This window comes from Stegostoma tigrinum, chromosome 5, assembly GCF_030684315.1.
Source record: "Stegostoma tigrinum isolate sSteTig4 chromosome 5, sSteTig4.hap1, whole genome shotgun sequence".
In the NCBI taxonomy this organism is placed as follows: Eukaryota; Metazoa; Chordata; class Chondrichthyes; order Orectolobiformes; family Stegostomatidae; genus Stegostoma; species Stegostoma tigrinum.
The window spans coordinates 6,749,403-6,776,512 of record NC_081358.1 but is presented as its reverse complement, the minus strand read 5'-3'; the positions used below and the strand labels follow the sequence as shown (position 1 = coordinate 6,776,512).

Genomic DNA, 27,110 nt, shown 5'->3' with positions numbered 1-27,110 from the left:
CATTCTATGTCCACACTGCCCCTCCAAAGAGCATCCCACCCAGTCCCATTCCCCTATCCCTGCATGTGTCCTTGTTTCATGCAAGGTTTTTGGTGAAAATATGTCAGATGGGTAAGTTGTCCTATTTGGCTTGAAAGCTCGATGACCTGATCGTGTGTGAGTGTTATAGCTGCTTTTATGTATTAACTGTGAACCCTAATAGAAGTGTGAGAGCAACTATCACTGAAGTGACAGTAGTGTAACATTGGCAACCCTTTAATGGCATCACGACGATAGGTTAGAACTTTGAAGTAAACTTTGGACATAAACTTGTAACTCCAAATTATGTGTTTTTAAAAGAACGGTAGAAGTACCTTCAGTTACTGTCCATCAAAGCCCAGTCTGGGACCCATGGAATGTCACACCTGTATTGTTTCGGGGAAACTACCATCGGAGAGAAACGTAACAGGAAGAGATAACAAGGTGCTAACTTACTCTACTATCTAAGCAAAAAAGCCACCTCTTGCAGAATTTTTAGTTTTGACTTTCAAGCTATGTCGAAGAAAAGGAGTTTAAAAAATGTCTGTAATATTAGCCTAGATAATAAAATGTGAGGCTGGATGAACACAGCAGGCCAAGCAGCATCTCAGGAGCACAAAAGCTGACGTTTCGGGCCTAGACCCTTCATCAGAGAGCTCTCTGATGAAGGGTCTAGGCCCGAAACGTCAGCTTTTGTGCTCCTGAGATGCTGCTTGGCCTGCTGTGTTCATCCAGCCTCACATTTTATTATCTTGGAATCTCCAGCATCTGCAGTTCCCATTATCTCTGTAATATTAGCCTATATGTGTGAGAGGCCTGATGTCTTACCATGTGGACTAGTGTGCTGTGAGCATCACAGATCTGAGAACAGGCATTTAAAAATCCCTGTACTACAAATAAAGCTAAAAAAAGACTCTGTCATAATGAGATAATAGGAACTGCAGATGTGGAGAATCTGAGGTAACAAGGTATAGAGCTGGATGAACGCAGCAGGCCAAGCAGCATCAGAGGAGCAGGAAAGCTGACTTTGGCGCCTAGACCCTTAGGCCTGAAACGTCAGCTTCTTGCTCCTCTGATGTTGCTTGGCCTGCTGTGTTCATCCAGCTCTACACCTTGTTATTTGTGTCATAATGAATGTTGGAAGCAAACTAGGCAGCAAGCCAGTGAAAAGGAAACTTAACAACAGAAGGACTGACTCACTCTGAGTGTTAGAAACCAGCTAGCCAGCCAACACTATCAAACGAATCAGGACAGAACAGTTTTAATCAACTTACAAATCCATGAATAAGTTTGACAACAATTGCAACATTCAACTATCTGCTCCTTCAAACAATTCAGAGACTGATCCATAGATCCTTTTAAAATTTTTGGACTTGCCTCTTATATCTTAACTGTATGTATGTGTGTTATCTTGTTTCTTCTTACATGTAATAATTAATACATTCGCCTAATGTTGTTTATTCAAAAAGCCTGGTTAAATTGTCTGTCTTCAAAACACAAGATTATTTGGGTCTAGGAAAAAGAAATCCACAAGGGGAGGGATCCTTTTAAAATTCATTTTGTTGTGACCAACTGAGGGAATAACAAAGGAGAGCCAGTTCACCCCTCCTCATCCAGGACCTTAAGGGTTTGAACTGTCCCAGTGGAAACCATAACAAATTGGGAAGCTTCACCTGGGTATGAATCATAGCAAGTGAGGCATTTGCAGTGCACATGAGTTCTCTGCAGTGACAAATTCATACTGTGAACTTGCACTTATTGCAGAATTAAATTTTGAGTAGACAGTGGCACTTACCCTGGTGGATCATTCAACCTCTTGCAGAAATGGATCTAGGATCCTGAGCCATTTTTGCGTGTTATAGAGTCACAGGACAGACCCTTCGGCCCAACCGGTCCCTGCTGAACATAATCCTGAATTAAACTAGTCCCACTTGCCTGCACTTGGACCATATCCTTCCAAACATTTCCTATTCATGTACTTATCTAAATATCTATTAAATGGTAACTGTACCCACATTGACAACTTGTTGACGTACATAGCAATCTCCTGTAGCCATGATGTTCTATCCAGTGGAAGATGAATTCATTTGGACGGCAAGGAAGCTTTTGATAAAGTTCCACATAACATGTTAATGGGCAAAATTGAAGGATTGCGAGGTAACATACTGGGCATCGATTGACAATTGGTTGAAGCACAGGAGACAGAGTGGGAATAGATGGCCTTTTCCAGCTGGCAGACAGTGATAGTGGGGTACTGCAAGGGTCAGCACTTAGGCCAGCTATTTATGATAAATACAAATCACCTGCATGAGGGAACAAAGTGCAATGTTTCCACATTTGCTGTTGACACTAAACTGAGAGGGTTGTGAGGAGGCTTCAATGTGACTTCGATAAATTGAGTGAGTAGGCAAACACATGGCAAATGCAGTACAAATGTGAAGGCTGAATGGGAAGTTAGGCACTTTGGTGTGAAAAACTGAAAGGCAGAATGCTACTTAAGTGGTGATACATTAGGAAATGTGGATGTACAAAGCTCTCTTTATACACCAGACAGTGAAAGTCAGCAGGCAAGTGCAGCAAGCAAATAGGAAGGTAAATGGTATACTGGCCTTCATTGCAAGAGGATTTGAGGTCAAAAGTAGGGATGGCTTGCTGCAGTTTTACAGGCCCTTGCTGAGACCACGCCTGGAGTATTGTGAATGTCCATTAGGTGAAGATTTAAGAAGTTTAGGATCTTCCATTAGAGTTCTCAGATGAAGTTTGCAACAAAGATGATCTGTTAAATGCCAATTCACATGGTCAGAATCAGGTCTAAATATTTTTGAGATGGTAAGAACTGCTGATGCTGGAGAATCTGAGATAACAAGGTGTAGAGCTTGATGAACACAGCAGGCCAAGCAGCACAAGGTGTTTTCTAGGCCCAAAACGTCAGCTTTTGTGCTCCTAAGATGCTGTTTGGCCTGCCGTGTTCATCCAGCTCCACACTTTGTTAGCACAAGGTGTAGAGCTGGATGTACACATTTTCAGAAGAAGGGTCTAGACCTGAAATGTCAGCTTTCCTGCTCCTCTGATGCTGCCTGGCCTGCTGTGTTCATCCAGCTCCACACTGTATTATGTCTAAATATTTTTGAGGGCTCTTTTGGAAATTTTCTCAAGGACCACTTTTTGGTTTCGGGGGCTCCTTTTCATTTTCACTAACTCCTTCATGAAATGATACAGCCTTGTATTAGTGCCTTCTGCATCTGTCTTGACTTCCTTAGAGTTTCCTTCTTTAGAAGAATAAAATGGCGCAAGGATCAAAGCAGCATTTGTAAACCACTTCTAATGGGGAGTTAATTAGTGTGTGCGGAGGTGTATCACCTTGCCCGATGGCTACAGTTTTCTTGATACAGTCACATAGAGCAAGCTAAAAGAGATTGGGGGGTTGTCTCTGAGTCTTTGCTGACTGGCCTTGTGGACAACAAGCACAGCATCATCAGTATTAAGGATGTACTCTGCTTTTGATTTCATTTTCAATCCTGATAAATTGTAGAGTCTGATAGCAGTGCAGCCTGAAAATAAGAAGCAAATTGACACCCACAAGCAGAAAGCATTCTAAGTCTTTTCATCCATGCACCAGGTGCATTACATTGACCTGTAGAAAACACAGGAGTGAAGGGATAAAAAAAAAAGAGGTAAAGAAGAAAGTGTAATGTAGGTATTGATAATGGGTCCAGAGTGATTCTAACATTATAAATGAACATGTGTTGGAGAAAGGGCCTCTGCCATTGTAAGAGGGAGTCCTCAGTTGTACACTTGATGAGTATTAACGAGCTCTTACAGTTCACAGCTTGATTAGAAAAGAGAACGAAAGAAAGGCCACAGATCAGTCTCCCAATTTGACTGTCAATAAAACCCGAGGCTAAACGAATAAAGCAGCCAAAACAAAATAAATTAGATTGTAGAAGAGAGTTGGCGTGTTTTCTGAGCTATCAGTTACAGGGTAACCAGCTTTACTTGCAACTGCTGAAAATGTCTGTGTCATTGAGGCTAAATTGAGACGAGTCATGAGGGGCTTTGAACAGCCACCGGCTGATAGTTGTTACGCTGAATTCTCTAACAGCTGGAAGATTGATTTTGAAAATCCTTTTAATTATTTTAGTCAAGTTTTAATGTGGGTGTGGATGAATCGCCACAACAAGTTATATTTCCAAAGGGCCAAAGAAACCACCCAAAGAGACAGGAATTGCAGGAGGAAGAGAATGGAAGCCTCAATAAAGTTTCCAGGGTGTAGTCTGTCTAGTAATGCTTCTCACATAATTGGTTTTACAATATTTTTTGTGGGTGAAAAAGAGGAATGATTTGAGAAAATATAAAGAGTTCTTGAAAGTGCTTTAGCTGTGGAAGCGTCGTTTATCGTGAAACAGTTCTTATAAAGACTCTACTTATCAATTATTTTAAGTGTGAGTCCATTCTATTGAAATTGAAGATAACATACCCGTTGAATGTTCTGTAGACAATCATTTGTACAGAATATGCAAACAGTACAAAAAGTAACTGATGAATAGCTTATGAATTATTGAATTTGCTGGCTTAACAAATTCTGGAGGCAAAAAAAAGTTTGATTATTTTGCAAAATAGAAATGGGTGTACATGCCTGTAGAGGAGGGGAATTTCACAGTGTTCTAGTTTGCATAGATTTTTTTTTCAAAATTTGTTTTGAAATTTCAAATGTACTGGTTAGCATTAACTTTAATGTTGAAATAAGGAAAAAATGTTCATTAAATATGTATTGTGTTCAACTATATGTCCATTAACTGGGATTCAGTTGTAAAATACTTGGGGGCCCTTTAATGGTGTTTGAGTCCCATCTGCTCCAGAATGTGTATTAATGTCTCTGAACAGGTTGATTTGGACGGTGGGGAAGTGCTTATACCCCTATAAATAGACACTGAATTAAACTTAAATAAAAATAGAAATTGCCTGGAGAAACTTAGCAGGCCTGGCAGCATCTGTAGAGAGAAAGCAGAGTTAACATTTTGTGTTCAGTGAGCCCTCTTCAGATCTGGTTTCTGTTTTTGTTTCAGATTTGCAGCATCTGAGTTCTTGGACTTAATTCAACTGTATTTCTTGGGATAGGTGGAACTCACCAGTGAGCTGCAACTGCAAATAAGTGCTTATGAAATTATATAAAAATTATTATCAGTTATATTCCTTATGACATTATTTTTTGGAATATGGCACCTATGAATCTAACTCAGCAGCAGTGAATGCCATCTCTTTAATCCAAAAGGGCTTGTGCCCGAGTGATCGGAGAATTGAAATTGTCTTGTTTGACAAAAATTTTGGTAGGATAACATATAAGCAAGGATCTGAAACTACAGGCAAAATGAAGGCGTTGAAGTCAAACAGTGTGGTTGCTCAAGACACCTTTTTTCTCCTGACTTACTTGCATTTCTCATTTTATTTGATAGCTGAAAGCAACTGAAAAAAAAGACACCTTGCAGCATTTCAATTACGTTGCTTTGTACAGATTCATACCACAAGAGAATGATGATCTGGAAATGCAGTAAGTAATATTGTTACTTGCTTGACCTCAGACTCCTGTAGCAAAGTGTTCTCGTAATTTTCCAGACACAAGGAGAATAGCTCACAGCAACAGAAATGCATAATGTTATAACCTGAGCTAACAACCTGTGTCTTTACTCTGACAAACTATGCATGATTCTTTTTGTGTGTTTGAATTCAACAACTGCATTTGTGGCGTGCTAATCTGAGGCATTAAATTATTCAGCTTACTCTCCAAGATAGATGCTAACCATTCAGATACTGGAGACAGTTCCTGGTGTCAGTTTAAAGAATAATTGTAGTTCTCTAAGATGTATTGATTACAAACACATTACTCCTTTGTTCTTTAGATTGCTAAAACAGTGTTCACAATCTTATTTCCTTCTGACTAGTTCGCTGTAGAGAATGTTTTGTTAAAGTCGAACCTGCAGGTGAAGAGATAGCAATAGCACAGAACCAATGCCTTTAATAGCCTCCTTCTGTGCTGTAATGTCTACGATTCTATGGCTTGTCAAAACAAAAGCAACATGCAGTGAGAGGTGTGTTGTGAAATTTAATTTGACCTTAAAAAGAAGAGGTGGAGGCGGAACAAAAGTACAAGGGCGGTTTGACGTATTTTCCTCTCTGTATTTATTGCATTGCCATGTTGCTTTGTTTTTTTCTGTGTGAGACTCAGCAGGATAAGCTGGCAGTGAGGTCTGTGTTGTGTTGGTGAACCAGATGGTGTAATAATGAGGTATTCTTTTAACTCAGCTCTACATATATAGACACACATAAAAGCTACACCAATAGCTTTAAGCCACATTTGTCTTTTAAGCTGGAAAAACAGGGTGGATTTTATGAAAAGCAAGCTCCTTTAACGGAGTACATTTAAAAAGATATAGGCATTTGACCAATCAGTTTATTTTCAAGGAGTCTCAACTTTGTAAAATTAGCCCACTTGCACCTATCCGTACAAAAATCAAAAAAAGGGCATCTGTCAAGAAAGACTTTACCCTTTCAGATGCCAACTGGTCCATTGTGTAATTTCCACTGCTTTGTTTTACGTTTGGATTTCCAGGACTTGTAATTTCCCTTTTACACTCTCTTTAGTTTTTTTTGCTAATGGAAGTGATCGGAGGTTGTGATAAATTAAACGTAAAACCATATAAGGATTTCAGGCAGGTGCTTTGGAATTCCAGGTTTGACACTGGCATTTTTTTAAGGAGTAACACAGTGGCAGCACATTGATGGCCAATCTCAGGGTAATCAGGTGGTTGAGTGGGAGCCTAGAACTACCCAGTGCATTATTCTTCCTGTTCCACACAATTTTTATCCACCCATTACCTATTTATATCTCTTTGCAGACACTTTGTGTCCTCCTCAAAACTAGTTGTCCTCCCTATTTTTGTATCATCAGTGAATTTGGCTACAATATGTACTGCCCCTTCACCTAAGTCATCAATGTAGATTATAGATAGTTAGGCCCCAGTACTGATCCCTGTGGCACTTCCCTTGTTACAGGTGCCCATCTGAAAATTATCCATTTATCCTGACTCTGTTTCTCCTTAGCCAATCCTCTATCCATGCTATATATCATTCGCAACACAATGTACCCTAACCTTTTGCAGCGATCTCCTATTCAGCACCTTGTTGAATTTGCAGATCCAAATGCACCATGTCTGTTTGTATGTCTTTATCTACCGTAGTTGTTACATCCTCAAAGAATTCCAGTAAACCATCAACCTCAGTTGTGCTTTTACAAAATCATCTTGGTTCTGCCTGATTGCAAGATGTTTTCTTAAATCTCTGGTCATGACCTCTTTAATAATGGATGCTAACAGTTTCTCAATGACAGCTGTGAGGCTAACTGACTCATTGTTTCTTGTTTTTTGTCTTTGTCCTTTCCAGGATAATTGTAGGACGTTTTTTTTCCGATCTTCTGCGGCTTTTCCAGAATTTATAGACTTTTGAAAAAATACAGCCACTGCCCTACAACTACCTCTTTTAACAATCTTGGATGTAGGCCATCAGGCCTAGGCAATTTGTCAGGTCTTCACCCCATTTTTTTTTTCTCTAATGATTCCTCCCTTTGTCTCTTGATTTCCTACTTTATTGTCCACTATTTTTCTGAGGCTTTTTGTATTTTCTACTTTGAAGACAAGTGCAAGATATTTGTTCAGAGTCTCTGCCATTTCCTTGTTTTCCATTAATAATTACCAGTCTCACCATCTAAAAGACCAATCATTTAAGCTATTCTTTACCTTTTTATAGACTTACGGAAGCTTTTACTGTCTGTTTTTACATCTCCTGTTAGTTTTCTTACAATAATTTATCCCTTTTTTTCAGTTACCTGTGCTGGTTGCAACATTTTCCCCAATCCTCTGGGCAATGACTCATCTTTGATAATTCCTTTTAATTTGATGTTGAATGCATGTGTTCCTGAAATGAAGAACGGGGTGTGAGAAGTCAAAGGGAGAGTATTTTGTAAACTAGATGGGACAATTGCAACCTGCTACTCACTCCTATCATTTTTAAAAATATACTAAACATCATACATCATACCCGTTTCCTGGCTACAAAATCCTACTTATTCTTGCCACATATTTTGTCACACTTGCTGTGAGCCATGGAGACCAATATCATAAATGAACTGATCTTCCTGAATGACCATAACGAAAGATTCTAATCAACCAGAGTTTACTTTTTAAAGCATTGCTGTAACAATCAAACCAAAATTGACATAAACATGAAGCAACAGGCAAATTTTAGCCAGTAGAAACTATAAAATGCACATTAGATGGATATAACAACAAGGGTATATCTCAAGATGTTCTAAGCCAGCATTCTGAGCTCATCTATGACACCACATGTATTTGCAAAATCCTTCCTAGCTCTTCCTCCAGTAGAATTTAACCACTCTTCGTCATACAGGGTGTGATTGCCTGCTAGCCTCTGATAGCTGCTTTACTGCATTGAGCTCCATGGGTATGTTCATCATCACCCAAGGCATGCCTCAGTAAATCTTTTTTTCAGTCAGTTGCGACAGAGCTGATGGTTTGGCTTTCCCAGAGTCAACTTCACCCAAACAGTCAGTGACACCATATGCATGGTATGTTGTGGTACAAGCCATCCAGCACCAAACCTAAACTATAGAAAATATATCCCTTATTAATGTCTTAATGAAACATTATTGCATCCTGTCCACAGGATTGCAATCTTTAAAGGCAAAATCCACAGTCAATTCCCCAGCTTCCTATCGGTCCACATCTCGCCATTTTGTTCATTTATAACATCGAGTGACTATCAAAAAGAATTTCCTCCAGTCTTTGGAGAATCCTGATCTGGCTACCAGCAGTAAGGCCCATATAATCAAAATGTCCTTTTAGCCTCACCAGGATAACTCTTTAGAACAGTATAGGATCCATCTCTCCAACTAGAAACCTCCCTCCCACATGAGCCGCAGATTTTCGTCTCTGAGGAAGTTTTCTCTTTCTCTGCGTGTGTGTGTGTGTGTGTATTTGTGATAGAGAGAGACCAAAGCTCTATCAACTGTTAATTCAGCAGTTCTTACCATAGCCTCTGAATATTTTGCACCTGCTCCTGGTATGTAATCCCTCTGTTCCCATGCTAGCCAAGCCACAAAGACTAGTTGTCTAGCAGAAATCTTAGCTGATCACTCTTGACATTACTTTGTTCCACCCAACATTAAAGAGACAATCTAAAGCATCATAATCTGACAACACATTGCATTTCCAGCACTATTCAAACTAGAGCTACGACTTTTGGGGGTGAAGTCAGTGAATGTTTTTCACACAGAGGACATTAATAATTTTCTCCTTCAAAAGCCTGTGAATACTAGAACAATTGAAGTTTACAGGACTAAGCCAGGAATAATTGTTCAACTAATGCATCAAAGGCTATGAAGCAAAGGTGAAAAAGTGGCCTTGACGTGAAGGTCAGCCATAGGCAAATTGAAAGATTTGAAGAAATTAAAGTCTTACTCCTGTTACAAATGTTTTGAGCTAGTTTCCAAGTAGCAGCAGATCCAATCTTGCTGAAATGAACAATGCTGCTTGGAGCCTCCGAGAGAAATCCAGCCTCATCAAGAGGAGGGTCTCGCCATTAGTTAGAACTGCTCCCGACAGCTTTGTATGACAGCAGCACATATCAGGTACATATACCAGGAACTGGAGCTCAATTGTGTGGGCACATTGTCTACCTGCTTTGGTTCCTAATATATGTTCGATTATATGGGAACGTGTACATCAAGAGCATTGTTTCATAAAAAGAGGCATTCTATGTTTTAATCAAATACAGTAAAATAGTACCAGTTCTCAACCTTCACTTTACCAGTTTAATCTGAACAAGACCAGCCAGTTTCATCTCCACTCTTTCCAGATTACCAGGAGGTCTGATTTTGTCTTTTCTAAAATTACTCTTGGCACTACTTCAAACTATTGCAGTTTGAGTTCCAGAGACAGTGCTATGAGGAGGCTGCAAGGTTTCATTCTAAGAATAATGGCACTATATCCAATCCTATGATGTAACTGGCCTGCTCTCCTGAATGTGATTTATAATGGAAACTTTACATGTATCTGTGAATGTTCCATTGCTCATCAAAAAGTAATACTGAACAACTACAGCAGTGCAGTCTGCTTCACTACCTTGGTTTAGGACAGTTACAGAAAGCACTAACTTCTTCAGTACTCCAGTACATTTGAGATGTTGGACATAACTAGCCAGCATTACTGATTTTCTCATTAGTGTGATATCAGCAAGGAGCCTTATACACTTCTGGCTGCACCTAAAGGAAGAACTTCTATTTATATTTTTATAAATTGTACACATTCTCACTGGAAAAGAAATGATTGTGGTAGTTAGTACTCTATAGGAAGTATATGGCATAGCTGTTGATGAGTTATTTTATCAGCCCAGTACAATGAAACTAGATGACACAGTCCATGCTTCAAGAAACAGAGAAAATGGGTTTGGGGGTTGTCCGGGGTGGGGGGGGGCGGTAAATTCAAAACTAATCTATGGAAACTGTGGATTGGATATTACCTGCCCATCGCCCGGTCGTTTTCAGCAAAGGTTGGGGGGGTTTACATAAAATAGCAAGGGTGCACAGCCAACTACCACCCTACCTGAAACCATCCCCATAATATGGAGGGTGGGCAGATGCCAAAATTGGCAGACAACCCAAAATAAGTAAATAAATAATTCAGAGTTAATCGGGATGGTCAAAGACTCAGCTGACTCCAGTGTTACCCGCTGCACGCCATTATATGGTTGACGTGGGCAACCTCTTTAAAATGTTTTAACATTGTGGAATGGGGGAACATATTATCTTCGTGAGGAAGCCTTTGCACATTTTTTTATTCACTTTGGGACATGGGTGTTGCTGACTGGCCAACATTTATTGCCTGTACGTAATTGACCTTGAGGGGTGGTGATCTGTCTTCTTGAACTGTTGTGATCCATGTGATGTAGGCTGAGTCGTAATGCCCTTCAGGAGGGAATTCCAGGATGTTGACCCAGTGACAGTGATAGAATGGAGATATATTTCCAAATCAGAATAGTAATTGGCTTGGAGGGGAAATTGCAGCTGGTGGTGATCCCATTGTATCTGCTGCCCTTGCCCATCTAGTTGGATGTGCTCTTTTGTTTGGAAAATGCAGTCTAAGAAGCTTTGCTGAATTCCTGCAATGCAGATTGTAGATAGTAAATACCGCTGCTACTGAGTGTCGGTGGTGGAGGGATGGATGCTTGTGGATGTGGTCCCAATCAACTAAGCTGCTTTTTATCGGGTTTCTTGCATGTTGTTCGAGCTGCATCCATCCAGGGCAAGTGGAAAATGTACTCCATCACACTCCTGACTTGTGCCTTGTAGATTGTGGACAGGCTTTGGGGAGTCACGAGGTGAGTTGCTAGCCACAGTATTCCTCGCCTCTGACCTGCTCTTGCACCCACTGTGTTTATGTGACGAATGCAATTGAATTTCTAGTCAATAGTAACCCTTAGGATGTTGATAGTGGGGGTTTCAGTGTAGGTGGCACAGTGGTTAACACTGCTGCCTCACAGCCCTAGGGACCCGGGTTCAATTCTACCCTCGGGCAACTTCTGTGTGGAGTTAGTATGTTCTTTCCATGTCTATGTGGCTTTCCTCCCACAGTACAAAGATGTGTAGGTTAGGTGGATTGGCCATGCTAACTTTATAGATTAGGTGCCTTAGCCACAGGAAATGATGAGCTACAGGGATAGGTTAGGGAGACGGGTCTATGTGGGATGCTGTGGTGTGGACTTGTTAGGTCAAATGGCCTGTTGCGACACTGTAGAGATTCTGTTAATGTCGAGGGGCAATTGTTAGATGATCTGTAATTGAAGATGATGTAGAGGTGCTGGTGTTGGACTGGGATGGACAAAGTCGGAAATCACACGACACCAGGTTATGGTCCAACAGGTTTGTTTGAAAACACAGGCTTTCAGAGCCTCAGTCTTCCTTCAGGTGTTGGTGAGAGGGGTAGTATTACATCTCTCACTAACACCTGAACGAGGACTGAGGCTCCCAAAGCTTGTGATTTCAAATAAACCTGTTGGACCATAACCTGGTGTCGTGTGATTTCTGACTTAATTGGAGATGGGCCATGCTCAGCAGGTCTGGCAGTATCTGTGAAGGAAGAAATCAGAGTTAACATTTCAGGACCGGTGACCCTTCCTCACCAGGCCCGAAATGTTAACTCTGATTCTGTATTCACGGATGCTGCCAGACCAGCTGAGCTTTTCCAGCAACTTCTGTTTTGTTCCTGATTTACAGCATCCGCAGTTCTTTTTGGTTTTCATGGTGATGGTCATTGCTTGACATCTGTGTGGTGCTAATGTTAATTGCAGAGAGCCTTTCCAAAACATGATCATCACTCCTTCCTTCCTCACACCCTACGCACGTAGACTTTAAACCCACCCCCCACTCTCCTCATCACCCCCTCCCCCAACACCCTCCTGAAGGTCGTCAAACATCACCACCCAATGCGCTTTACTTAACTGGGCCAGGGGTCCGGGGGGCTTTTATCCAGCGACTGATTGCCCCCACTGGTGTTCGGGTGTTGCCAGGACGTAGAATGGGCTGGCAGCTCCAGAGGATGGGGCTTTTACCCACAGACTGGTAGAAGTCCCACTGTGCACCCCCACAGTTCACTATATCTGTAGGGCCAGTTTGTTCTGAGTACATCGACTGGCTGTTGACTTATGGGACATGCTTCTGAGAGACTGTGGACGCAGTTAGTTTTGATTCATTCAAAAGGAAACTCAGTAAGAACTGATTCACATTTTGGGAAAGTAAGAATTTCATGGGTGTCAAATATCTGGAGCTGGTTACATCCCAACTCCAGTGAATTCAGGTGAAGAGGAACTGTTCGATCACCAGGCAAAGGAGAAAAAAGAGAGGCGGTACAGGAAAGTCCTACCAGATTGATACCTAGAAAGTCTGCTTCAGTGTTGAATACCAGTGAAGGTGATGATGCCTTTTGGCAGTATAATAAGAAATAAATTCATGGCAATGTAAGAGACTTGGATGCATAAGAGAGAGCAGGGGTTGGTGCAGGAAATTTGATAAAGTTTTGGAGTAGATTTGTAGCTCGGGTTGTGGGGGTTGAGGTTAGTTGGCTCGCCGAGCTGGTTCGTCCTTCAGCAGATATTTCGTTACCATGCTGGGTAACATCGTCAGTGCAGCCTCCAATGAAGCACCGTTGTATTTTCCCATCTGTTATTTATAATTTGATAGTTAGGGAAATAGATAGGTACATCTGCTGATAGTAATCCTTGCTTTGCTAACACATGCTTACACCAATTATTGTTGCTTCACTATTAGCCAAGCTAACTCTCCTCAATCTCCAATAATAGATAACAAAGTTTAGAGCTTCTGTAGAAAGGGCCTAGGCCTGAAACATCAGTTTTCCTGCTTCTCTGATGCTGCCTGTCCTGCTGTGTTCATCCAGCTCCACACCTTGTTATCCCAGATTCTCAAGCATCTGCAGTTCCTACTGTCTATTCCATCTCCATCCAGGATCTTCGTGCTCTGTACGACTATTCTCACATTACACAATACATTTAGTCAGTAGGTCATGACAGTCAGTCAATATTTTCTGAAAAGTAAAAATGCATTTCTTTATAAATTTGCATCTTCTGCAAGTTACATTCCGAATTCCCCATAGGCACTTCTGAAAGGTTGTCACTGGTATTTTGTGGGCACGCCCAACAGCCAATTCGTACACAGCAAGATTCCACAAACAACATCTGGATAAATGTTCCAGTAATTTATTTTAGTTGTTGATCAAGAGAAAACTACTGACCAGAAGAACTCTACTTGTCTTTGACATCAGTTTTAGTAATTAGCAATTGAATTTGAAAGACATGATTTCTGACAGTACAGCATATCCTTAATACTGTGCTGATATGTGCTACAATGGGAAGTAGTGTGTTATGTATTAACAGAACTCTTCTTTCTCTAGCAATTGAGGAAGTTTTATTGTCAGTACAATCAAAGGCTCACAAGATCTTTTTCCTTAAAATCACAGTGCTGGAGACAGAGTTTTTCTGCTGGATGATTCGAATGAAGAATGGTGGAAGGTAAGACATCTTAAGCATGTAGGTTACAATCAAAAATAATTCCACCAGAATTTCCTACCGTAGCATTGGTAGATGTCTGAAGGAGACCCCAGGAAAATGGCATACACTAACTGAAGATCCAAACATCTCCAAATCACACACCCTCCCCCATTCCCTCAAACGCCACCAAAACCCAATGAAAGCCCTATCCTTCAGTAACCAGAAAATCGGAAGCACACACTAAAATGTCTAATTAAAGGGCAAACTTCCAACTGCACATTCTCAGCGCCACGACCAAGAAAATACTTCAGAAAGTTAGGTGTGTGCGCATAGCTGAATTCAGCTTAAAAATTCTGAACAGGCTTGTGTAATTTCAGATTCGTCTGGTGAACTGCTAGGGAAAAGAGTTCCCTGTGTGTTATGTGCAATTAAATCTTGAATACGTACTGTCTGTTGCATTTTTATTTTTTTGCCACACATCACATATGGGATTGTTCCTGCCATCTGTTAGTAATTAAGAAAGGGGAATAAAAACACCCGGAAATATTACAAATATGCTGCAGCGTGTGTTTGATTCCCACACTGGCTGAGGTTACTGTGAAGGACTCTCTTTCTCAACCTCTTCTCTCACCTGAAGCATTGTGACCATCAGGTTAAACTACCGCCGGTCATCTCTCTGTAATGAGAGGGCAGCCCTCTGCTCTGGTAAGACTTTGACTTTACTGGAGGAACTGCACCAACTGAACATGAGTGGTAGAGACAAAGGTGGGGTTGTAAAAATGCAGCTGGTGCTCTGTAACTCACATCACTCATGCTTGTAACCTTTGTGTATCCAAATCACATCAGTCCCAAATAGTTTCTGTGACAGTTCTATTTCTAAATGTTAGGATATTTTATTTTAACAGCGGAGTTGGTAGCCCAGTAGAAATGGTTGTGGATGCAAAAGTCCATTAAAGCTCTGGGCACAGAAGCAAAATGGACTTCTCCCTCACTTCTACAAAAAGGCAACATTATAAATGCTCCTCACAATATTTTCCATTTGAAGTCCACAATCCAAAATTGCACTCTCTAACCATGCATGGTATCTGTGTCTTCTTCTATGCTTCCTTTGAAAAGATATGTGTCAGCATTTCTCTGTGATAAAGCATTTGATGGCCTTCTCTTTTTCGGTGGCAGTTTTAAATTGATGATCCTTGTCAATAGCTCCCCAGCCAAATGATGTTAATTTTAAAGCAAAATGCAAACCTTGAATGCATATTTATTTTCTCTGCATAACACACAACATTTTGATATTTGAGACCTTATTTAGAGCCTTTTTGGATATTTTTTATGCTTACAATGAAATTGGAAGAGAAATTTTGGAACTGTTTCGTGTCAAAATGATTCTCTTTGTCAGTTGGGAATGAATAATTTTAACACAGAGGGAAAATGTTTTAATTAACTTTATTTTTCAAATCAATTGCCTCATAACACACAGAGAATTTCGTGTGACTATGAGATCATTTCAGTTCCTAGTGTAGGCTGCAGACTGAAAGTTGTGTTCAATCATTTCAACTGTCTCCTTCTCTCTCTCCCAAGACTTAGAAATATGGAAATTGGTGAAGTTTTATGGAGGGCTCTGGGGCTATTCTCAATTTAGAACTTTTGCATTCAAAATGTGGTATTTTGATGAGTTTCAAAAGACAATTTAAGACACAGTTGAGAGATCTGTAATTTGAGAAAATGAAAATAAGATGCTATTTAGGTTTTTAGCAGGCAAGTCTATTTTTCAAAGACTACCTCAGCAGTTATTGACTAATGTTTCTATATTTCTGCTTTGTCCTGCTCATACTACATTCATCCCCTTCACAACCCCTAATTACCTTTAACACTCTTCTGCTCTTATAACACACATACCCAACCCCAATTCAACCTGCCATTCAGCTCCCCTCTAGCTCAGGTTGAAATGCTATTCTTTTCCATTCTGTTCAAACCACCACTGTGTTTTTCCAAACTTAGGCAGACTAACCCCCTTCGTTAGGGTATCGTGAGATTTATAGACATTATGATGATTTAACTGACCACAGGGCTCTGACATCAGTAAGAGAGAAGGCACAGTCTAGAATGAGTATACGAAGAGAGAGGTCTTGCACACTTCACTAGAGAACTGTTTTTCATACTTTTACTTCCATCTGTACGCAGAAAGTTGTGTTTTAATATGAAAAGTGTTCGGAAGAATAGTCCTTAAAAATGATTTTGTGAAGGAAGTTGGAAAAGATGGGAGGATGTGAAGAATTACTGGTTTGAAGACCATTCACCATGTGACCTCTTCAAAGTGACATGTCAAAAGGTCAAAGTGCTGTTTACAGAAAATTAAAACTTCGCGTAGAAAAGTTGGGCGGCACAGTGGCTCATTGGTTAACACAGCTGCCTCACAGCTCCAGGGTCCCGGGTTTGATCCCACCCTCAGGCGACTGGCTGTGTGGTGTTTGCACATTCTCCCTGTGTCTGTGTGGGTTTCCTCCGGGTGCTCTGGTTTCCTCCCACAGTCCAAACATGTACAGGTTAGATGATGAAGGGTCTAGGCCCGAAACGTCAGCTTTTGTGCTCCTGAGATGCTGCTGGGCCTGCTGTGTTCATCCAGCCTCACATTTCATTATCTACAGGTTAGATGGGCTGGCCATGCTAAATTGTCCAAGATATGCAGGCTAGGTGGGCTAGCCATGGGAAATGCACAGTTATAGGAATACGGTGGGATGCTCTTCAGAGGGTTGGTTTGAACTCAAACAGCCTGCTTCCACTCTGCAGGAAGTCTGTGATCAGAGAAGGTAAAACAAAGCTTGTAAGAAAAATGAGATTAGTTTTATGGTCTTAGTTGTTTGATAGACTTGTTTTGGAAGAGATGGGGCCTATGTGCTGAAGGTTCCTTAGCAACACTCTCTGAAGTGGGTGTTTGGAAAGTGTACATGTGTGTAGTCTTCAGACAATCTAATGCGATAACGACATAGCTCTCTGAGTGACGTAATTCTGGGATCCATGAATATTCCAGATCTTGGTATCTCTGACTGCTTCAGAAAGCCCGCAAGCTGAACTGTTACATCTAATCAAAGACTTGCATCTAACTGACTTTCCATTCAGAGTTAGGTCTGATTTGAAGATCTGATTCTATGTTCATCAGCATTTCAACCTTGTTGACAGGAAGCTGACTGGATTGAACAGTCTGCCATTTTTTTTCTTAGTTTGGACTTTTGATTTGATTTTAATTGTTTGATTGGATTTGATTGTGAAATGGGTATATTGTCATCACAGAAGGCACCATCTTGGGTACAAGAATCTTCATAACAAAGTAGAAAGAAAGAACAAAGTTAAAAGTTAAACATTGCAGTAATTATAGTGTAGCTTAAAACATACAAAATAAAGTTAAAAGTTACACATTGGAGTACTTCTTAGTTTTAACTAGAAAGTAAAGAAATAAAGCTGTTCAAACATTACCACCTCTCTTAAGTGCTCAGGCACTTGGGACTGCACTTTGAGGAATTGCCTCAAGACCAGAAGTCCTTGCTGAGACCATGTCAGGCCAAGAGACCGCCACATACCACCAAGAGACAACCATGCTGGGCCAAGATTCTGACACACCAGGCTAAAAGGCCACCATGTCAGGCCAGGAGGCTACCTCGCCAGGTCTGTGCTAAGTCTGAGGCCAGGAGTCTGTGGCTGGGAGAAGGAAAAAAAGAGAGAAGCGGCAAAAAGGATAAAAGAGAGAAACAAAGAAAAGGAAAAGGATGGAGCAGACCCACGATGTTATCTTTTACTAATTCTTTTACGAGCTTGCAGAACTGTATCATTTGTTGTGTTAATGTGTGTGCTTGCAATTACGGGGTTTAGTTTAATTCCACACAGAAGCTTTGATGCTAATCAGTTTTACCATTTATTGTAAGATGAAGTTTGCTTCTAATTAATGAGTTACTTTTGAGTTAATTACGGAAATCTGGTGAAAGCGTCTTTTCTTCTGGATAGCAATACAAACGAGGAGCAAGTTGACCTTTTTTCGTGACTAAATAATACATTTACACATTGGTACAATTTATGGAGTAGTGGTAATTGATTACTAGCACACTTCAACTCTTTATTACGGCATTGATGAGAGAAGATCTTTGCTTGGAAGTAAGAAGCAAACAGCCTCGAGGACAGTAAATGCTGAGACACCCCTTGATGTAGATACTCCAGACCAGTACCTCAATGTGTAGGTATGATATTGGTTAAATCGAAAGTAAAAGCATTCTGTTAATTCCAGAAATGCATGTGGTTATGGGAATGGGGTGAGTAAAAGGTAGTGAAGTTTTTGATCAGTCTTGCTTACACTGAATGGTCAGACAGGCTTGATGGACTGAATGGCCTACTCCTGTTCATATGTTGCTTTAATTAATGCTGAAACCCCCTCCAAACCCTTCACTCCAGTTAATGCTGGCACACTTCCCTATTAAGGTGTCAGCCCCAGCTTTTCCCTGCTGGGTGAGAGATGTATTAGTCATGCTTCACAGTACTGGAAAATCATGAGATTCATTGCAAGGCTTTTCTAGCAGGTCAGGGTTGATAGCTAGTTTATGCTTCATGTTTCGCTGAAATGAAAATTGCAGATGGCTTGGTTTGAAAGGATACGTAGAGGTAGAAATTTTTGTTGCACAAATGCTTAATATCAAATTCCCTCCAATGCAGACATTTGTGCCATTGTAACGTGTCTGTTGCAGTGGTTTGAGACTACAGGGAATTGACCTGCTTACAATTCTCACAAACAATTGACTGACGCAGTTAGCCTCAGATATCAGGAATGCTCGACATTGATTTCTGCAGCCAAAGTGTTAAACTTCAGTGTGGCCAACACTACATCAAACATATCCTGCTAGGAGCTGGCTTGTGCGTGCCATTCCACACTTACACCACCCTGTGGGTGAGAGTGCAGATTCCACATATCTCTGGAGGGGAAATGTTTATCTTATGTATCAACTTTTCAAGAGACCACACTTCCATTCAAAGCTGGGAAATGAACAATGGACAGCCCATATGTCCACTGCCCCCTATTGCACATTGAAAAACACAGGCTGAAACCAGACATTTTTCAGCAGCAGGAAACGTCAAGGTCTGTAAAAGTAGCAAAGTCTGGGAGTCCTTTGTGCAATAAGACGGGCTACTTGTCATTTATCTTTTAGAATGTTAAGTGAAATCCAAACCCAGTTCATTCATCTTGGAAGTGAGTTTTAATGAGATTCTCTCTGGCCTGATGATGTGTTGTTCTGTCTTATTATCTTGGATGGTCCTCATCTAACCTTCATTCTCAGGAGATTACCGTTGGCCCCTATTTTATTTGTATCCAGAGCATTCACTTTGTTGGATCCTGTTGTGGAGGCCACAGCATGACACAATACAAAGCTGTGCTAAAGAGGCCCAGGTATGGAAGCCTCATCTCAAGGAGAGCTCCACTATCGCCATGATGGAAAAGTAAGCAATGTCGTAACTTTATTCTGCATAAATCTGAAGGTTTCTTGAAGGTGTCATGAGCCATGTTTGAAGGGTTTGGCTCTTATCTCTCAGCAACTTTGTTTGCTTTGTCCCAAGGAACAATGAAAGAGGAAGGGGTCTGTGAGTTCTCCAGTATTTAAGAGTTGTGAAAGCTCCCAGAATATCTGACACAGGCCTTCAATGTTTGACATCAATGGTCACATTTAATTTGAATAGTGACGGAGTGGAAGACTTTTCTGTCGTTGAATCACCTTTGATGATTGGGCATTCATAATGAAACACAAATGCAGTCAATAGTTCCCAGCACCTAGGGGCCATGGCAATGCTGGGAAAGCTACTGCCCAAATATTTGACTCCCTTCATCACAGGGGAAGGAAATAAACAGGTGGAATCTCAAGAAAAAGGCAACGTTCACATTCATAGATTGAACATTAAGAGATGTGACGCAGGTCCTGAGTTGCACATTGAAATAAGCTACTGGCATAAGACTTGAGGGCAGCTGTGACCTTGATGTTCACCAGGATGGGATTTTCACCAAGTCGTTCTGAGCACAAGTCATGCTGTAACAGATAACATTTCGGCGATGGTGGGGCAGGACATTCTTATTTGACACCTCTGCTGTCGGTGTTCAGCCAGGTTGGAATCAGGAAACTCTCTGACTTCTCTGGTTATATATGTAAGCCAAGGTTCTCTGATTGGCCCAGGTTAAAAGTCCCAGTTGATGATCTCATAGTCAATGGTTCCAATCACAACAGGGACACAATGTTAAGGTGAGGAGAAAGATTTAAAAGGGACTTGAGGGACAATTTTTTTTCCACACAGAGGGTAGTTCGTATGTAGAATGATCTGCCAGAGGAAGTGGTAGAGGTACAGTTACAACATTCAGAGAAATTTGAATAGGTACACAAATGGGAAATGTTTAGATCGATATGGGCCAAATGCAGGCAAGTGGGACTGGATTAGTTTGGGAAGCTTGTTCGGCACGGTCAAGTTGGATCAAAGCATCTGTTTCCATGCTGAATGACTCAATGATTCAATGGCTTTATGGGCTCTACCTGTCAGACTGTAACCCAAATTCCAGAGTGCAAAGATAAGAATCTCCAAACTTTATAAAACCAAGCACCTGACTGAGCATGGGTAAACCCTATATTGTAATTGGACAAATCCCTTGAATAACTGTGGCAGTACCCCTTGACTGACTGACTACAGTCTCCAAGTAACCATAAAGTAAATGAGTTTGATAAAAGGAAACTTGGAGCATTAAGACATATCCTGTACAGATAGGGGCTCGGAGACATATCCTGTGTGGATGCATGAGATGCATGTGTGCCCCTGCATGCAGCATGATCTGGCAGAAGCATGCATGTTGCAGGTGTCCCTTAGCTCCAAAGTAGTGAAGAAGCAAAGTAATGTGTTGGAGAGATAGTAGTACCTGCAGATGCCGGAGAATCTGAGATAACAAGGTGTGGAGCTGGATGAACACAGCAGGCCCAGCAGCATCAGAGGAGCAGGAAAGCTGACGTTTCAGGCCTAGACCCGATATGTGTTAGTTGGTCAAAGAGAGGGCGCAATGTGATGGCGCTGGTGGTTCGTTGTTGCTGACTTTTGCGGGAGAAGGATCAAAAGAATGATGGCCATGGAGCATGAAGGGACCGTATTATGAAGGCACTATTCGATGATGGCTGGGACAAGCAATTGATGAGCTGCTGCCACCAGATATCTGCTCTGATTTATGTGTCAGGAATTTAATCTTTATAATTTCTAAGAGAAAGTAAGGAGAATTAGAAGTAGCGTAGAAATAAGTTGAGTTGCACTCATAATAAAAAGCAAGTGCATGGAAATATGTTAGTCACTGCTCAATAGTGAGATACTGAAGTCACCATTGAATGCTTAAGAAAAGCAAAATGACTTCTTTGGATATTGACATTCTGATTTTTTGTTTCATTCACACCACATTCACCCAATGTTCCTGCCATTGACCACGTCCATCCAAGAAGGGGCACTCCTGCCCATTAGCATTGACTCATTGGGTTCTAATCCATGTGAATTATTGACCAGCAATTTGACTGCTCTGGCAGAATTCCTTTTCTTGGGAGCTTCGATACAAGTTAATGCAGTTGAAATCACAGCAACATAATTCTTATAGCCTGGAAATTTGTTCATTTTTCAGAAAAAATGCAGGATTCTTCCCTGAAATTAGGGTTTCAAGAGAGGTTATGACTAGATTCAGGCTGTAGCTATGTCTTGAGCGGCTTTCTTTAATATCCTTTTTTTTAATTTAAATAAGCCTGCATACCCAAAATCACTGGGATTCAGGATCTCAAGGCATTTGGTATGCAATTAAATATGTTGCTATTTCACTAATTGCACACAGCAATATCACACAACAGTACAGGAAGCTGGACATTTGTTGCTGGTTGTGATTGTTGAGGAAGGAATGTTTCCAGGATATGAAAATAAATCCCCTTCCCCTCTGCATGTGATATCATGCAATACTCGGTGTCTGACAAGTGAGCATCAGCCAAGGTTAGATGACCAAGTATTGGACTAGGGCCTGAATTGGACTTGAGCAAGAATGTTAGTAACTGAGCCAAGTGCTATAGCAATATGACTCCAGGGTGACACCATGCCTTTAATAATCTTAAGAATCAAAATGTAGTATGGCTTGAAAGCAATGTAATGGTATTGATTTCACAGAGGGCATATGAGGAAGGATGAACCGTATAATCTGCCTTTTCTTTCAGAGGCATAGCACCATGAATAGAATAATTAGGGGTGTAATTTTATGAATTGATTAAAATTGAGGAAAAATTTTAAACAAAAGTTGTTCAATTCCTTCTGTTTTTTGGTAAGCAACACAATAGCTGCAAGCCACAGGCAACAACAAATAAATTCACCGAATCAAATAAACCTAATTATACTCTCCCCAGTAAATTATTTCCAGTAGGGTTAGAATGTTAGTATGTGTAAGGCCTGTATGTAGCAATGTCAATCCATGCAGTAGCAGCACATAATGGGCCAGTATGCTAAAGTACAGAATCATTACTTCCCCATTTGTCTGTGCCCATTACCAACTCTGTGGAGAATTGCTGAGCAATCTGCATTTTATAACTTAGGGCCTATAAACAAATCACTGACAAACAAAGTTAATAAAGAACAGGTTATGATTTATTACACTATTGGAGAAAAAGAGCTGGATTTTTACTGCTGGGTTAGAAAAGTAGTCAGGCCAACTCTTGACGCTGTAAAGCTGAGATGGGAAAAAGTAGCCCCTGAGATGTGCTTTTGTTCTGGGTGGCAGAGTACAATGAGAGCAGGGACTGTCCAAGTCAGGGGGTAGACTGTGCAGGAAGCCTGCCTCAGTGTACCAGCATTGTATTACAGGTTAATTTTTAAAAAACTTGAACCATTCATCAAAAGTGGTGAGGGCAGAGGGAGCAAGAGATTAAGATGGGAATTATGGAGTATATGAATCTATATGCAAGGAACATAAAAGCAGAATGTAAGAGCTTCTGTAAGTATGTAAAAGAAAAAAAAGATTAATGAAGAGAAATGTAGGCCATTTGCAGTCTGAAATGTTGATGATGGACAACAAGGAAATGGCAGAGCAATGAAACAAGTTTAGTACTGTCTTCAAGAAGACACAAATAAGTTTTGAGAAATGCTAGGGAAGCAGGTGTGTGTTAGTAAGGAGGAATTGAATGTGATTTGTATTAATAAAAAAAGAAGTTCAAGAAATTAATAAGGCTGAAAGTTGATAAATATCCACAGTCAGATAATTTATATCCCAGGTCACTAAAGGAAGTGGCCATGGATTTGTTGGTTGTCATCTCTTAAGATTTTGAAACACAAATGGCTGATTGGAGAATGGAAAATGTTACATCAGTATTTTAAAAAAGGAAGGATGGAAAGACAGAGAAATACAAACCAATTAGTCTAATAGCAGGCGTAGAAAGAACATTGGAGTTCATTCTAAAGGCTGTGATAGTAGAACACTTAGAAAATATCAACTAGCTTAAACAAAATCAGCACAAGTTTACAAAAATTGTTTTAACAAACCTACTGAAGTTATTTGTGGACTTGACTCATACAATAGATGAGGGAGAACTAGTGCATGTGGTATATTTGGAATTTCAAGATAACAAAAGTGTGAAGCTGGATGAACACAGCAGGCCAAGCAGCATTTTAGGAGCACAAAAGCTGATGTTTCGGGCCTAGACCCTTCTTCAGAGACGGGTATGGGGAGAGGGTTCTGGAATAAATAGGGAGAGAGGGGGATTTCTCCCCTTTGGTCCAGGAACTCCCTACCTAAGTCTGTGACACCACCCATGCCCTCCACCTCCTCCAGAACTTACAATTCCCTGGCCCCAACACCTCATTTTCACTATGGACGTCCAATCCCTATACACCTGTATTCCTCATTCAGATGGCCTCAAGGCCCTCTGCTTCTTCCTGTCCTGCAGGCCCGACCAATCCCCCTCCACCGACACCCTCATCCGCCTAGCCGAACTCATCCTCACCCTCAACAACTTCTCTTTCGATTCCTCCCACTTCCTACAGACTAAGGGGGTGGCCATGGGCACCCGCATGGGCCCAAGCTATGCCTGCCTCTTTGTAGGTCACGTGGAACAGTCCCTCTTCCGCACCTACACAGGCCCCAAACCCCACCTCTTCCTCGGTTACATTGATGACTGTATCGGCGCCGCCTCTTGCTCCCCAGAGGAGCTCGAACAGTGCATCCACTTCACCAACACCTTCCACCCCAACCTCAAGTTCACCTGGGCCATCTCCCACACATCCCTCACCTTCCTGGACCTCTCAGTCTCCATCTCAGGCAACCAGCTTGTAACTGATGTCCATTTCAAGCCCACCGACTCCCACAGCTACCTAGAATACACCTCCTCCCACCCACTGTCCTGCAAAAATTCCATCCCCTATTCCCAATTCCTCCGCCTCCGCCGCATCTGCTCCCAGGATGAGGCATTCCACTCCCGCACATCCCAGATGTCCACGTTCTTCAAGGACCGCAACTTTCCCCCCACAGTGATCGAGAACACCCTTGACCGCGTCTCCCGCATTTCCCGCGACACATCCCTCACACCCCGCCCCCGCCACAACCGCCCCAAGAGGATCCCCCTCGTTCTCACACACCACCCCACCAACCTCCGGATACAACGCATCATCCTCCGACACTTCTGCCATCTACAATCCGACCCCACCACCCAAGACATTTTTCCATCCCCACCCTTGTCTGCCTTCTGGAGAGACCACTCTCTCCATGACTGCCTTGTCCGCTCCACACTGCCCTCCAACCCCACCACACCCGGCACCTTCCCCTGCAACCGCAGGAAGTACTACACCTGCCCCCACACCTCCTCCCTCACCTCCATCCCAGGCCCCAAAATGATCTTCCATATTAAGCAGATGTTCACCTGCACATCTGCCAATGTGGTATACTGTAGCAATTGTACCCGGCGTGGCTTCCTGTACATTGGGGAAACCAAGCGGAGACTTGGGGACTGCTTTGCAGAACACCTCCGCTGGGTTCGCAATAAACAACTGCACCTCCCAGTCACGAACCATTTTAACTCCCCCTCCCACTCCTCAGACGACATGTCCATCATGGGCCTCCTGCAGTGCCACAATGATGCCACCCGAAGGTTGCAATAACAGCAACTCATATTCCACTTGGGAACCCTGCAGCCCAATGGTATCAATGTGGACTTCACCACCTTCAAAATCTCCCCTTCCCCCACTGCATCCCAAAAGCAGCCCAGTTCTTCCCCTCCCCCCACTGCATCCGAAAACCAGCCCAGCTCGACCCTCCCCCCACTGCATCCCAAAACCAGCCCAGCCTGTCTTCACTTCCCTAACCTGTTCTTCCTCTCACCCATCCCTTCCTCCCACCTCAAGCCGCACCTCCATTTCCTACCTACTACCTCATCCCACCTCCTTGACCTGTCCATCTTCCACGGACTGACCTATCCCCTCCCTACCTCCCCACCTATAGTCTCCTCTCCACCTATCTTCTTTTTTCTCCATCTTCGGTCCGCCTCCCCCTCTCTCCCTATTTATTCCAGAACGCTCTCCCCATCCCCCTCTCTGATGAAGAATCTCGGCCCGAAACGTCAGCTTTTGTGCTCCTGAGATGCTGCTTGACCTACTGTGTTCATCCAGCTTCCACTTTGTTATCTTGGATTCTCCAGCATCTGCAGTTCCCATTATCACTGATACTATTTGGAATTTCAGTCAGCTTTTGATAAAGTCTCATATAAGACCTTTTAGTGTACAAAATCAAAGCCCATGGGATTGGCGTTAATATACTGGCATGGATTGCTATGATGTGGGGATGCCAGTGTTAGACTGTGGGGATAAGGTCAAAAATCACAATGCCTGAGGAAACAGCTGAGCTCCAAAAGCTTGCGTTTTCAAATAAACCTTTTGGGTTATAACCTGGCATTGTGTGATTTTTGGCATGGATTGAGCATTGGTTAGCTGACATTTAATGAGTCTTTTTTGAGTGGAAGATGGTGATATGTTGTCCTGCAGGCATCAATGCTTGAGCCCAGTTTTTAGCATTGGATCTCAACAAATAGAATGAGGAAATCAAGTGTAAGATTTCCAAGTTTCTAACTACAGGAGATCCCTGATCTACAAACATCTGACTTATGAACACTCATACTTACACATAATTCCATGCACGGGTGTAATTTTAAAGATCCAACATGCAAACATTTCCAGTTCTTATGAATGCCTACTTTGTGTTATCCCGCATTGCGTTCCTATTTGCATACAAATCGACTTGCAAATAGATTTGGAAATAGAAACCATTCGCAACCAGGGGACTGCCTGGACACAAAACTAGGTGGGATTGTGGGTGGTGAGGAGATTGTAAATAGCCTTCAAGGGAATTTAGACAATTTGAATGAATGAGTAAATGCATGGCAGATGGAGAGTAATGTAGATACGTGTGAAGAAGTCCATTTCAATAGCAAAAACAGACTGGCAGCATATTACTTAAATAGCGATAAATTGGGAAGTGTTGATGCACAACACTTGATATAATTGTATGGCCAACACTGACGGTAAGTATTTAGGTGCAGCAAGTATGTCTGAAAGCAAATGATATGGTGGCCTTCATTGTAAGAAAGCTTGAGTACAGGAGCAAGGAAGTCTTACGCCAGCTCCACAGGCCTGGGTGAGAGCGCACCTTGGAGTGCAATTTAGGCCTTCTTACATAAGAAAACTTCTACTTTCCATAGATGGGTTGCAGTAAGGTTCACCAGACTGATTCCCGGGATTGTAGGTTTGTTGCATAAGGAGAAACAGGTGATCATGGCCTCAAGCCATTTCAACTGGAGATGAATAGAAGTTTCTTCACTCGGAAGGTGTGAACCACTGGAATCCTCTATCATAGAAGGCTACAGCGGTCATATCACTGGCTTAAATGGGAAATACAAATGGAC

At 41.8% G+C, this 27,110-nt stretch overlaps 1 protein-coding gene across 3 annotated transcripts in view; it reads left to right on the top strand.

The window, feature by feature from the left end:
• The window catches only part of stac (SH3 and cysteine rich domain), a 144,866-nt gene that overhangs the window by 105,453 nt on the left and 12,303 nt on the right, over positions 1-27,110 (top strand). For all 3 annotated transcript variants that reach the window (XM_048528612.2, XM_048528614.2, XM_048528613.2), the window contains 2 exons: positions 5,472-5,566; positions 14,118-14,169. In XM_048528612.2, coding sequence (XP_048384569.1) covers positions 5,472-5,566; positions 14,118-14,169 — 147 coding nt within the window. The remainder of the gene's footprint in view (positions 1-5,471; positions 5,567-14,117; positions 14,170-27,110) is intronic.